The sequence below is a fragment of the Epinephelus lanceolatus genome, chromosome 20, assembly GCF_041903045.1.
Source record: "Epinephelus lanceolatus isolate andai-2023 chromosome 20, ASM4190304v1, whole genome shotgun sequence".
NCBI classification, from domain to species: Eukaryota; Metazoa; Chordata; class Actinopteri; order Perciformes; family Serranidae; genus Epinephelus; species Epinephelus lanceolatus.
Genome location: NC_135753.1, coordinates 6394284 through 6408211, shown reverse-complemented (window position 1 = coordinate 6408211; position 13928 = coordinate 6394284). Strand labels below are relative to the sequence as shown.

The following is a 13928-nucleotide window of genomic DNA, read 5'->3' as shown; positions in this document are numbered from 1 at the left end:
CTGTCATCAAAAACATCATCTAAAAAAAAAAAGAAGTAGCAGCGATGTGCTTTCCCTTTGCTGATGCTAAACTAACTTTATTGAATTCATTCATGTCTCCTTCCTCTCCTCCAGGACTCGCCAGTCAGCTGATATTCAAACTAACACTCCTGTGCCTCCCCACAGTTCTGATCGGCTGGCGTCATCGTGGCTCAGTCCTCTCCCACTCTGTCTTTCATTAGACTAGAGGTTAACTGTCCTGCTTCTGTCCTCTGTTTCTCCTTCCCCTGTCTTTCTGTCTGTCTTCATATATCTGTCTCTGTATTTTTTTCTATCCTGTCCCTCCTCTCTTTCTACCTCTGTCTTTCCTCCAGGTCTCATTGGTCAGTTTGGTGGCCAATACATTGGGTTATTCAGACTTTGCAGCCATCAAATCCCTGCGGACGCTACGGGCCCTGCGGCCCCTCAGAGCCCTCTCCAGATTTGAAGGCATGAGGGTAAGAGTCAGTATTAGTAACACAAACACACCTGGGCATTGGTGAAGTACTCGCATCCTTTACTCAAGTAAAAGTACTAGTAATACACTGTTAGAAAAAAAAAACCAAAAAAAAAACTGTTATAGTAAAAGAAAATGTTTTAGTATAATCAGAAAAAAGTAGTTAAAGAGAAGGTTCACCCCAAAATCTAAAATACATATTTTTCCTCTTAAGGCTCATTTATTCTTCCTTTAAATACGAAAACAGATCTGTCCATTGCAAACATTGTAAATGCTCCTGCTTACATACTTCTGTGCGTCCTTTATGTTGGCATAATTATAACCAGTAGATGGCAATAAAGGGCGGAGTCAAAAGTTTCATACAACCACAAACGAGGCAACGGTGGAGGAGGTCATAATATTATAGCTGGAAACGAAGGAGGTGTTGTAGACAGCAAGGCTGTGCAGTGATGAATACATCCTGACATGTGGACAGGGAATTATTTTCACTATATTACTGATTTCGTTCCGTTTAGCTATTTTTTAAACATCTTCATCGTTTCCTATGGTCATGTCTCACTAGAGGTACACTAACTTACTCGCTGGGCATAATGGTCCCTTTTAAAGGGACAGTTCAGCCCCAGATCAAAAATTCCTATTTTTCCTCTTACTTGTAGTGCTATTTATCAGTCTAGATTGTTTTGATGTGAGTTGTAGAGTGTCTGAGATATCAGGTGTAGATATGTCTGCCTTCTTTCTAGGCTCACTCAGTTAGAGCTCACTCAGTTCTGGAACAATGCCAAAAACTGTTGTTCACATCAGTCTCTTCGATCAGTTTACACAAGGAAATAGGTTCCAGGTTGAAAAATGCTGAAGGTATCCTCTACTGAAATCAACTGCCATTAACATAAATATGTATGATTTATTGATTTCAAATTAACTTTAAAAAATTGTAATTATTACTTTCAAACTCATTTCAGAACATATTAACATGGATGGCTATACTTCTAGGAGTTCATTCAACTCATCAAATTAAATTTCCAAAGAAACATGATTATCATATTAGCTAACTTCCCAGCATGCTTTTTAGACCCATCTCTCTCTCGCTCTCTCTCTACATGTTACGGGTTGTTTCCTTTGATCATAATAACAACACAATGAGTATCTGCTTCATTCTCTTTCCATCTGCAGTTCCAAATGAACGAGGTCACTGCTTTGTGCTTATTATAAAACCAAGGACTCAAATATTTCTACTATTCTTAGCTGTTAAATTCTATAACTTCTTGTTATTTTGTGTCATTCTGTCAGAGGAGGTGGTAAAAAGACTTCATAAATATCTGTCTGAATAAAATCATCCATTCACACACTCAGGTTATATTAATAACTGACATTAAATGTTACATGATATAAGAGATGATAAATGTAAGACCAGAGAGTATTTTATTGCCCAGGTGTGTTTAAAGGTGTGTTTTTGCAGTGTTTTATCTTCTAACATCTCACCTGTTGTTTCAGTCTTTTCTGCTTTCTGATTGGTTCATCTCATTACTTCCTGTCAGTGTTTGACTTTCCTCCTCCTCAGAGGTTTTCTCTTTCAGAAAACAAACTCATGTTTCTCTTATGTTAAAGAATCAGTATTTAAAAATGCGCATGTCCATAAACTTTTGTGACCAAAAAGGAAACATGGACCCTCCACTCTGTTTGTGTTTCTGTCATTCATCAGTATTACTGACAGTATCACAGAGTCAGTGTCCTGCACAAACTTCACCCTGCACTGAGAGACAGAGGAGGAGAGAAAATGTGTTTTTGAAAACACAACATCTAAATCCACATGATTAATGTCAGTGATCAAATTTTGTCAGTGGTGGAAGAAGTACTCAGATCATTTACATTACCAAGACAAGATATTTAATGTTCAAACTGATAAAGTTTATTGTTTTGTTAATATACATTCCTGAATTTGATGCCTGCCACAGGTCTCAATAAAGACTGGGTTGTGGAATGCTCAAAAAATACCTGTTTGAAATATGCCACAGGTAAACAGGTTAACTAGTCAACAGATTAAAGTATGATGACTGGGTATGAAAGGAGCATCCTTGAGAGGCTCAGTTGTTCCCAGACAAGGTGTGAGGTTCAGCACTTTGTGAAAAACTGTGTGGGCAAATTGTCCAACAGTTTAAGAACAAAGTTTCTCAACGTACAATCACAAAGAATTTATGGATTTCACAATCCATAATCAATTATATCATCATAAGATTCAGAGAATCTGAAGAAATCTCAACACGTAAGGGGGAAGGCTGGAAACCAACATTGAATGGCTGTGACTTTTGACCCCTCCAGCTGCACTGCATTAAAAACGAACATGATTGTATAAAGGCTATAACTACATGGGCTCAGGAACACTTTGGAAAACCACCGTCAGTAAACACAGTTCATTGCATCATCTACAAATGCAAGTCAAGAAGTTACCATGCAAAGTAAAAGCCATTTATCAACAACATCCAGAAACACTGCAGACTTCTCTGAGCCCAACCTCATCTGGGATGATCTGAAACAAAGTGGAGTGCTGTGGTTTGAAGAGTCCATCATGTTGTGTCCCCTAAAGAGGAAGAGGACCATCTAGACTGTTTCCACCTCAAAGTTCAAAGCCAGCAACTGTGATGGTATGGAGGTGTGTTAGTGCCCATGGCATTATGGATAACTTCACAACTGTGAAGGCACCATGAATGCTGAAAGGTACAAACAGGTTCTGGAGCAATGTATGTTACCATCCAGATGACGTTTTTTTCAGGAACATCCCTGTTTATTACACTTAGACACTTTCTGCACGTGTTCCAACAGCGTGGCTTCGTAGTAAAAGAGTTCAGGTACTAGACTGACCTGCCTGCAGTCCAGATCTGTCTCCCACTGAAGGCACATGGAGCATTATGAAGCATAAAATACAACAACAGAGACCCCAGACTGCTGAACAACTTAGTTGTATATCATGCAAAAATGAGAGTGAATTTCACTTTAAAATGTCAACGGTTAGTGTGTCACTTCCCAAACACTTACTGAGTGTTAAAAGAAAAAGTGATGTCACTAAACATGCTCCTGTCCCAACTTTATTATAACATAATGCAGGCATCAAATTCAGAATGAGTGTGTATTTAGAGAAAACAATAAAGTTTATCAGTTTAAACATTAAATATATTGTCGTGGGACTGTATACAATTGAATATAAATTTTAAAAAGGATTTGCAAATCATTGCATTCTGTTTTATTTACATTTTACACAGCATCCCAACTTTTTTGTAATCAGTATTGATTAAGTACCAGTACCACACTGTAAAAATACTATTCACTGATGAAATGATTGACAGCCATTTCAATGTTCTATTTTATCAAACTGTCCAATCAGTATTTTTTAATCAAACTAGTCAGTTTCAACACAGCCAAGAAAAAAAATTAAGGTAAAATGTAAAAGGTGTGCAGGACGCTGACTCTGGTCCATGTGAGATTCTGCTGTGGTTCACGTGGTGCATGCTGGGAATGAAGTCAGAGCTTTCACTCTCCCATGATCCTCTCTTCTTTGTCTGGCTAATAAGATTAGCTCTCGTGTCAATTTACAAAATGCTGCTCGCTCACCACCACAGGGCTAGAGAGGCAGGTTGAAGTGACATAGCTGACTCAGCTCTCACTCTGAGCACCAACAGGAAGCAGGGTGATTTCCCCCCAAAATATAAACCGTTAATAAGAAAGTCCACTATCACTCCTCTTCTTCTGCTGCTGCTGCTGCTGCTGAGTTTTTTTTTAGATAGAAGGAGAAAGTGAAGCACTGGTTTCACTAAATATCCTCATTCAGTTCATATGGGAGTGATGGTGTCAGCAACATGTTTAGACATCAAGATGGAAGTTTTCTTGGGCCAGTTTATTCTAAAGCTTTTTCTTTTTTTTTAATATCTAGTTTCCACACTACACGTACAGAAATAAATAGAAAATTTAAATTACACAGTATTAATTGAGCAAAAAGAAATGTAAAAGAGATGACCCATAAACATCACAGAATAGACAGTTAATAGTTGTTGAATAATTGTATTTCATCAACAACTAAGTGTCATCTAAAATGTTTTGTTGGCTTAACTCAGATTTTGAATATTTGATTAAAGTTCTAACATGTCGAGGCTTATGAGTCTATACTTTGAAATTATTTAATTTTCAGATTTTTTCAGTTTTAATGCACCTTACCAAAAAAAATCATCCTGACCAACATAATTTAACTTAAATCTCAAAAATGCATCAAAACTTTAAGTACAGTCTCATGGTAAAATAAAAGCATCATCATTTTTATATGACGGGAGATAAATATTTATGTTTCTGTATGTTATATGAGGATTAAGTATGTTAAAAAGCTGTAGTTGCTTTACTTTAAAATCTGACATGACATGTCACGTTGAAGCTCAAACTTTGTAGTTCCTGTCCCTCCCATATGAGTTGAGTGTCACATTAGTTAAAGAGGAACTTTGCTGATTTCCAGCCGGGTCTGTGTGTGCAGATAAACGGTGTTTGGCTTCTCTCCATGCCTCCAGCTCACAGAACTCCCCACCCGTCCACCAGCCAAAATCTACTAAATGACATGAAACCCATCATAGATGATGAAAAAACATGTTTTGTGTCACCTGGCAGATTTTTGCTCACAGCCCGCACAGGGAGTTCCTGGCACTGCTGGCACAAGGAAAGTCAAACACCATTCATCTGTACACACTCCTCACACTGCAGTGACACAGACCTGGTTAAATATATCTGCAAAGTTTCCCTTTAATGCGGAGATGTACAAAGGAAACAGTAGGGACTCAGGATAAATAAGAAAACACTAGATTCTCCAGTCTGCCTCAATCTGGCAATATATTAGAGACTTTTAGAACTGTGTTTCACTTCACACTGGATCATATCTATATCTATATATATCTATAGCTATATCTATATATATATATATATATAAATATATATATATATATACATGATAAGATAAGATAAGAATACATCTTTATTGTGCTGAAAGAGCAGGAACTTTACAAAAACATACCAAGCAAAACATTGCAAGGTGAAGGGACAATAGAGATTAAGAGCAGCAGAGTCAGCAAGTCTATGTTAACAGACTAATGATGTGATATAAAGTAGTGGTATTTATGTCTGCCATTGACTGAAGATTCTTAAAAGACTGTGTGAGTACAGTTATTTGTTGTTGACAGTGTTTTCATCCTTGAACTTCAGTATTTGCACAAGCCAAGACTAAAACTCTGCTAAACTACTGAACATGTTTGACTTTGTGGGAACATCAACATCAGAAAAAGACTGATTTAGACATCTCGGATTGAGTTTTAAGACCACCTTACAGCCAAACAACATGGGGCATGAACACGACGCATCATGTTGGCAGGGTAGAGCAGGGTTTTTTCCTGCTACAGAGACTCCATCTCTGCAGCTTGTCTTTGCTGCCAGCTTAATTAAGTAGATTGTTTTAACTGCAGGGTGCATTGATTTGATTGATTAATTTTAATGTAAAATTTAACAATAAGAGGTTGCTCTGCTGCTCTGCATTACCCCTGGTAACAGATTGTGCTAATTTTTTACACAGTACCATGTAAAAATACATGTACCATGTAGAAGTAAGATGAGAAGAAAATACTCAAGTATTTATTGTGTTTGACCTGTGTGTGTTTGTGTGTGACGCCGTCTTGTTTGTGTCGGTGCAGGTGGTGGTGAACGCTCTGATTGGGGCGATTCCCTCCATCATGAACGTGCTGCTGGTCTGTCTCATCTTCTGGCTCATCTTCAGCATCATGGGCGTCAACCTGTTTGCCGGCAAGTTTGGCCGCTGCGTCAACCGCACAGGCCACATGTATGAGTCCTCCGTTATCAACAACAAGTCCGAGTGCGAGGCAGTTAACGACACCTCGCTCTACTACTGGACCAAAGTGAAGGTCAACTTCGACAACGTCGGGGCAGGATACCTGGCTCTGCTGCAAGTGGTGAGAGACTGTGTTATGTCAGGGGGTTGTGGCTATTACACAGGGAGAGGCTGGTGTTTCTTTACTGCAATTTATTTTAACTCATTAGATGGCATACACTATCACTACTACTCTCCTGCCACCATTCAGATGTGTGAGAGGATTACTCTCCTGCCCAGATCTTCCACAAGGGGTCCGCGACCCTTAGGGGGTCCTCAGGCGCAGACTTACTGCAGTGGGGCTGCCAATTTATTATTTAATAATTTAATTTAAGTTTGTTTGTAGTAGTTGTTGTTGTTGTTGTTTTTTCAAAAATTATTACATAAACACACATAAACATGAATCCAATAAACAAGCAAAGATAAATTGGCCTATTTATGAAAAAAAAATTTACAGTACACAACATTAATGATAAGCCATTACCCATGAATCCTGCTGCGATCATTTGAGCTAGCTAGCGCTAAATGTCTGTGCAGCATCCATAACAATGAGGTGAACAAGTTTGCTAAACTTGATGGAATTTCTTTCTTCTTCTTCTTCTTCTTCTTCTTCTTCATTTGTTTAGTACTTTCTGTGAATATAGTCCAATTAATTATATTTCCACATGTATTTGTATCAACTGTATGTCCACACCTTATTTTGAAAGGCAGAGGTGGTCACATGTGTGTCCTGGGCCTAAAAAATGCCCTCCAATGAATGATGAGAGAAAAGTCCAATCAAACATTGACTGAGTATTTGGGTATTAAATCATAAGAGCAACTCAGGAGTGATTAAAATCATTTTTTCCTTCTTTTATCCATTCAATCTTGAGGCTATGTTAATTAAATATTGGTCAAATTGTGTGCAAAGCAGAGATAGTGTCAAGGGTATATCCCAGTCAACACTCAGTTTTCCAGTAATACCCAATTTGTGTAATTCCAAGACTGTTTAGGGACCCCAGTATGCAGAAATATTTAAAACACTATTTTGAAAAATGGCATTGTTTCTTTTTCCCTCTGCAAAATTTAGCGTTACTTTGGAGAATTATTTGGATCCCAAGTTAGTTTACTTGGTTGGTACCAATGCATGCCCTAGGTCCTCTAGTTTATGATACCTGTGTCTTCACCGTAGCTTTAAAACTGAGTTGACACAGCAGGTTTTATTACTCTGACTCACTTCTCACCTTGAGCTCTGTCTGTCATATGCTGCTAATTCACAATTGTTTGTCGGATATTTGGCCATTGCCTTTCTACTCCTTTCATTTTCATGTTCTCTCTGTACCCTGACTTTTCCTTTGGTGGTCCCTGATTTTTGATGAGGCATTCTGACTCAGCTAATCAGGCTGCAGTCGGCCTCACATGTTTACATTAGCGGCACTTAGTTCTGGCAAAGTGCATCTAACCCAAGTAGTCAGGTGGACCGCACCATTTCACAATACCTGTGTGGGGGTTGGAGTATCAGATAGCACATAGAAATGTGTTCTAGAAAATTGTTGTTCTTGATCCCATTTAAGTGTCAACCATAGACCTTTTTATGGCTTTGGCCTTAGGCCAGGGTCATCTATACCCTTTCACCCCCCGTGGACCTGGTGACTGGGCTGGTCGTGTAAGTGTTAATATCCATTTATGTGTGATCAGCTAATAACAGCCCAGCCAATTTATCAGTCCAACTTTGCAGTGAAACTCCTGCAGAGGTCATTTAAGCATCTAAAACAGAATCAAAGAATCATGAACTCATTGAAAAATTGCCGCAGCACGTTTTCAGAGCATGTGGATCATTTAGAACACTGTCGGCCATTTTTTGTTTGTCGGGCATCAAACAGAGAGGTGGGTTTTACTGCAACGTGAATGGTGATTCATTTGGTGCCTTTTAAGTTCAGAATTTAGACACTTAAAAACACCTGCAGTCCTTCATTTGTAGCGTGGGTTGAAACACAAAGCAAATATGATCTCCTCTGAACACGCTGTTCTCTTGAACTCTTGAACATACCTCCTTTTATGTATAATTTCAAAGTACCTGCATTTTACTTGAGTTTTCCATTTTATGCATTTTTATACATCTACTTTACTTCATTTTGGATGCAATATTGCACTTTTTACTGCACTACATTTATCAGACACTTTTAGTTACACAGCTGATTCATATTGTTAATATAAAATATAAACAACTAATAAATGATGATGTGTTATTATAGAAGAAACTACTACTAAAGAAAGAAGTTAAAATGAGCTCCAAATTTACCAGCTGCAACTAGTTCTAGCTGCAAGTGATGAACACTTTAATGCATTAATAGTTAGAGTGCAGTAATATATATTATTCTGAAATGAGCCATACTGCCTAATGAGTACTTTTACTTTTAGTACTTTCTTATAGTTATGTATGTCTGCAGATTAAGATGTCAATCTGTTGTAGCATCTGTACGAAGCATTTACTATAACCATAGAGCCCCAGGTGAAGAAACACAGACACAAAGTGAAACTATTCTCCTGCCCGGCAACTTGAAAACAAATTAAACCTGAGCGTCTCCTCCACAACCCGTAGGAGGATTGACTTTTCTGCTTCTCCTCCCCCTCCCCTCACTCCCCTCCATCTCGTCTTTTCTTTCCTTCCATCCATTTGCTGTCTTAGCCTTAATTTTCCTCCCACACCTGTTCTTCATCGCTCTCACTTTTGACTTTTCCACTCCTGTGCTCACCCTCCCTCTCCATCTCTTTGTCTCCATTTGTCGTGTTAGCTTTAATTTCTTTCCACTGACTTCTCTCTCAACGTCTCACTCGGGGTCTCTCCCTTTTTTCATTAAATATCTCTTGATTTTATTTAGTTTGTATTTATAAGAGAATACATATGATCAGTGGTGGAATGTAACTACTCTCTGAGGTACTTGCACTTTACCTGAGTATTTCCATTTTATAGAGTTTAATATTTATACTCCACTACATCTCAGAGGTAAATATTCTTACATACATTTGTCTGACAACTGTAGTTATTTTCCAGATGACAGTTTTTCATTTCTTGTCCAGTGAAAACTATGTATCTCCAGATGTGTCTCCATTAAAGCAGACTGAATATACCAGCTTGATAAGGTGTGTTTTCAGACGGGATTTGAAAGTGGAAAGGGAGTCAATATTGCGAATGTAATGTGGGAGAGAGTTCCAGAGGTGGGGGGCAGAATGGCTGAAGGCTCTAGAAACCATGGTAGACAAGTGGGCAAATGGTGATGAGAGTTGGATTGCAGTAGAGGATCTATGTGATATTTAACAAGAAACCAGTGAAGGTGTTGGAGAACAGGAGTGATATGATCTGTGGAGGGGGTTCTAGTAATGATACGGGTGGCTGAATTCTGGACCAAAAGGAGTTTATGAAGCCACTTGAGAGAGAGCCCAAATACAGCAGAATTGCAGTAATCAATACGGGATATATATTTATTTTATTTAATGTTTATTTGTATAGGGACAAATATGTAACATACATAAATGCCACACACCACAGCATTTATAGCCTGAGCTAATTTGCAATGCCCGTCCCTAGCTGGGCCTTAAGATACAAACGACTCAGCAACAAAAACACAAGTGACAGTGCAAAGTACACACAATAAAAGTACAGACGCAATGACACACACACAGTACATTATAAGCACCATAGAATAGGAAGCTCCAAATTATTTGTGACTGCATGACTTGAGTCCTTTTCAAAAACTGTTTCAGTTTGAGTTTAAAGTGATTGAAATCAGGATCCAGTTTAAGTTCTGAAGGTAAAGAATTCCAAATGTTAATTCCATGAACAGAAAAAGCTGATTGTCCAAATGAGGATTTTCGCAGGGGAACCTTACAATTCCCATTGGCCGCTCCACATGTTACTGAGCCAGAAGCTATAAGTGGAACCACAAGGTCACTGAGCACCTGGGGAGCCTGATTATGTAGGCATTTATGGATGAGTTTAAAATTGGCAAATTTAATGAATTTATCAAAACGTAGTATATTTAGTTTCTGAAGAACATGGCAATGATGTTCTCTTATTGGTTTCCTGTCCAAAGTTTTAATTGCTCAATTGTATAGTATCATGAGAGGCTTAGTTATTGTTGTATTGTAAGCAAGTGATGGGCAAAGACGATTAATATTTTATTATAGGTGAAATTATGCAGACCAAGTAACATTATTGATGTGGGCCTCAAGGACTATGTACTGTCCAGGATGACACCCGGACTCTTAACCTGAGGGGACAGATGGACTTTGGATTTGTCAATGGTAAGGGAAAAAATGTGCTGTTTAGTCAAAGCACATTTAGAACCTACAAGGAGTACCTCAGATTTATCATTGTTAAGGACATTGTACAAGAGCCAAGATTTGATATCCAATAAACACTCAGCAAGGAAATTGGGGGGAAGAGGAGGAGTAGGCTTGTAGGCTTAGTGGATTGCATAGATAGAACTGTGTGTCATCAGCGTAGCAGTGAAATTAAATGTCAGATTTTCTGAAGAAAAGAGGGGAGGAAAAGGAAAGAGGTAGAAGGTAGATAATAAAAAGGGGACCTATGACTGAGCCATTTGTATCTACATAGGGAGCAGGTCCTTCTCCACAGAGTTCGCTATGGTGCACTGCCATGTTGCTACAGTAGACCAGAACAGACAAACCAAACACTGGCTCTATATAGGGACAGTCGTGTTTTTGTGACAGACACTGTAGTTACAAGCTTTTCCACAATAAGCAACGTAAGAAAAATACTTTTTTTGTTAACATGAAAATGGTTTATTCAGTGTTTTGCCGGTTTAAATCACTGTGTCAGTTTGTTTGAAGAGGAAGAGACCTCTGCAAATAATTCAGCTCCTGCTAAAAACCTCCTGAAGGTCTGGATCTGAAATTGGGTGAACACACATTTGCAGGTGCTGGGCGTGGCTCGTCTCCAACATGCCAAACAGCATCAAAAAACTTATTTTTAACATGAAACTGCTTTATTTAGTGTTTTTACTGGTTTATATCACCTGGTCTGATTGTTTTGGAGAGGATGGGACCTTGGTGGATAATTCAGCTCCCGATTAAAACCTTTGTTACAGTGAACACTGAAGGAATTCTGAGCAGGAGAAGTTTCAGATGGTTGTAATCTGCAATCCTCACCGCTAGACACCACCAGATCTCACTAAATCTTACACTCTGTTCCTTAAAGCTAAATAAACTCTTTAAAAACCTGTCACAATGTTAAAAATAGGGCTGTTTTTTTACTAGAGATACATTGTTCTTACAGGACAGCCATGCTACTATGATGATCTTATAGATTCTGATGAATTGCTGTAGATTAAACTACCCAACAGTATATAAAGGAGTTGATGATGAGCACAACCTTAAACATATGCAGCAGTAAAATGACACATACACATTAATGCAGCAGTAATATTAACCAAAAACATCATCATCATTGAACAAGAAAACACTGACAGCATGGAACAGTTTACTGCAACATACATACCTTTACTGTAAGTTTTCAATGCAGGATTTTGAATTGTAGTGGACTGTTTTTACAGTATGTACTGGTACTTTTACTGCAGTAAAGGATCTCAATACTTCTTCACTGTATATGAAACTTACAGTAAGTGGTAGGCAGACAAAAACAAATATAGCACAGCTGAGGGGTTTAGATGCAGTAGGACTGAACAGGCTTCCTTCGGTTTAATGTACTATTATTATTAATTTATAATAACTGTACATATCATCATAATGAGCTTATGTACTGTTGATCTGTGTGGAGTAATGAGTACTTTCGTATTGTATACGGTGTCTGATATATTAATACTATTAATGTATATGTGGTTGTTCGTTGAATATTAAAAATTCATGAAGTATAACCATAATCGATAAGAAACGTTTTAGCAGCTGTCTTTAAAGTATTACAGACAATTTGATGTATTAATTGTCAAGGTCACATTAAAACTGAAGGAGGAAATGCTTTAAAGTGCCTGTAGTTTCTGTACTCTGACATATATCACAGTGAAATCGAATATTTGAGCAGTGTACATTCATGAGCATAGATAGATGCTGCGTTCCATTAACTTCGGAAATTGGAGGTTCGAGCTGGGAATGATATCACGCCTGAGTTCATGTTCCAGCACAAGTCGGAAAACCAGGATTTTGTTAGCAATACCAGTTGATAACAACGCAGGAGAAGAAGAAGAAGAAGACGAAGAAGACGAAGAAGAAGAAGATATGCTTATTAATCCCTGCAGGGAAATTCAATTTTTTTCACTCTGTTGTCATACAGGCCCGAAATACACACACATGCACAAACAGGACCTCATAGAGGAGTCAGGGCGAGAGAGCTGCCTTGGACAGGCAAAAGCAGTTGGGGGTTCAGTGCCTTGCTCAAGAACTGGCACCTCTCCAGCTACAAGTCCACACTCCATACTTGGTCTGTGCAGGGACTTAAACTGGCAATCCTCCGGTTCCCGGTTAGGCTGTTTGTGCATATAAAGACCAAAGCAATATGTCCACAGATGTGAAGTTGGAAAGGACTGTGTTCGGCTGTTTTAATGAGACAAAAATAAGACAGAAGTGCTAATAAAGAGAATATAACCACAGCTTTCACTGCTGTTGATGTGTGGAGCAGCCATGTTGGATTTTGAGGTTGGGTTTTTTTGTTTGTTTGTTTTTTGGACAAAAAGTCATTTTTATATTCAAGCAAAAGTGTAGGATGAAAAAAAGGTTTGTCTCCAGATAGAATCTAAAAATGTAGGCCATAATCACTGCTTAACCTTAGGTTACAAACTGCGGTTGCATGACTTAATGTCACCCCACTGTTAAGCCATGTTCGCTGTGATAACGTTACGTAGTCCATTTAGCCATTTGTTAGCAACCACCTTTTTTAAGACACATAAAAGCGTTAAAATTCATGAGTGAAACCAAACTTTTAGAAATGATAGCAAGAGTGAAAAAAATGAAAATAGAGATGTAAACAGATTAAAAATATTTTTTTAATGTCAACCAGAGTATAAAGTAAAAATAAATTAATATAAATGAATTAAAGTAATAGCAATAATTAAATAAAATGAATTACACATCACTTAATGTAAACAAAATCAAGACTGAATAAATTGAGAAGTAAAAAATTAAGAAAAAAATCTTTACATATACCAGTATATAAAATAGATATAAATAGATTAGAATAAAAATGAATAAAATAAAATGAATAAATAAAAACTGTCACAGGGAAATGGTAATGATATAAACATACATTAATAGACATATATCTGCATGCAACTACATTATAGTGTATTAAAAACCATGTATCATATGTTTCTTTAGTTCTTATGAATGCTAAATAAGTGTGAAACTATTTTATTTCTAAAGTCCTGCTTTCTTTATTATATCTTTTTACACCCTCTGTCTCTCTCTGTCCAACAGTTTTCTTTCCTTTGCTTTGATTGACTTCCCGAAGCTTTAATTTTTCTCTCCTGTTTCTGAATTTCTATCCATCTGTTCTGCTTTTTCTTTACTCTGTATTATTTTCTACCCTCACCTCGT

General features: G+C 37.8%; 1 protein-coding gene across 1 annotated transcript in view; it reads left to right on the top strand.

The window, feature by feature from the left end:
• The window catches only part of LOC117265098 (sodium channel protein type 5 subunit alpha-like), a 370250-nt gene that overhangs the window by 333881 nt on the left and 22441 nt on the right, over positions 1 to 13928 (top strand). The window contains exons 26-27 of the mRNA XM_033639488.2: positions 354 to 476; positions 6187 to 6462. Coding sequence (XP_033495379.1) covers positions 354 to 476; positions 6187 to 6462 — 399 coding nt within the window. The remainder of the gene's footprint in view (positions 1 to 353; positions 477 to 6186; positions 6463 to 13928) is intronic.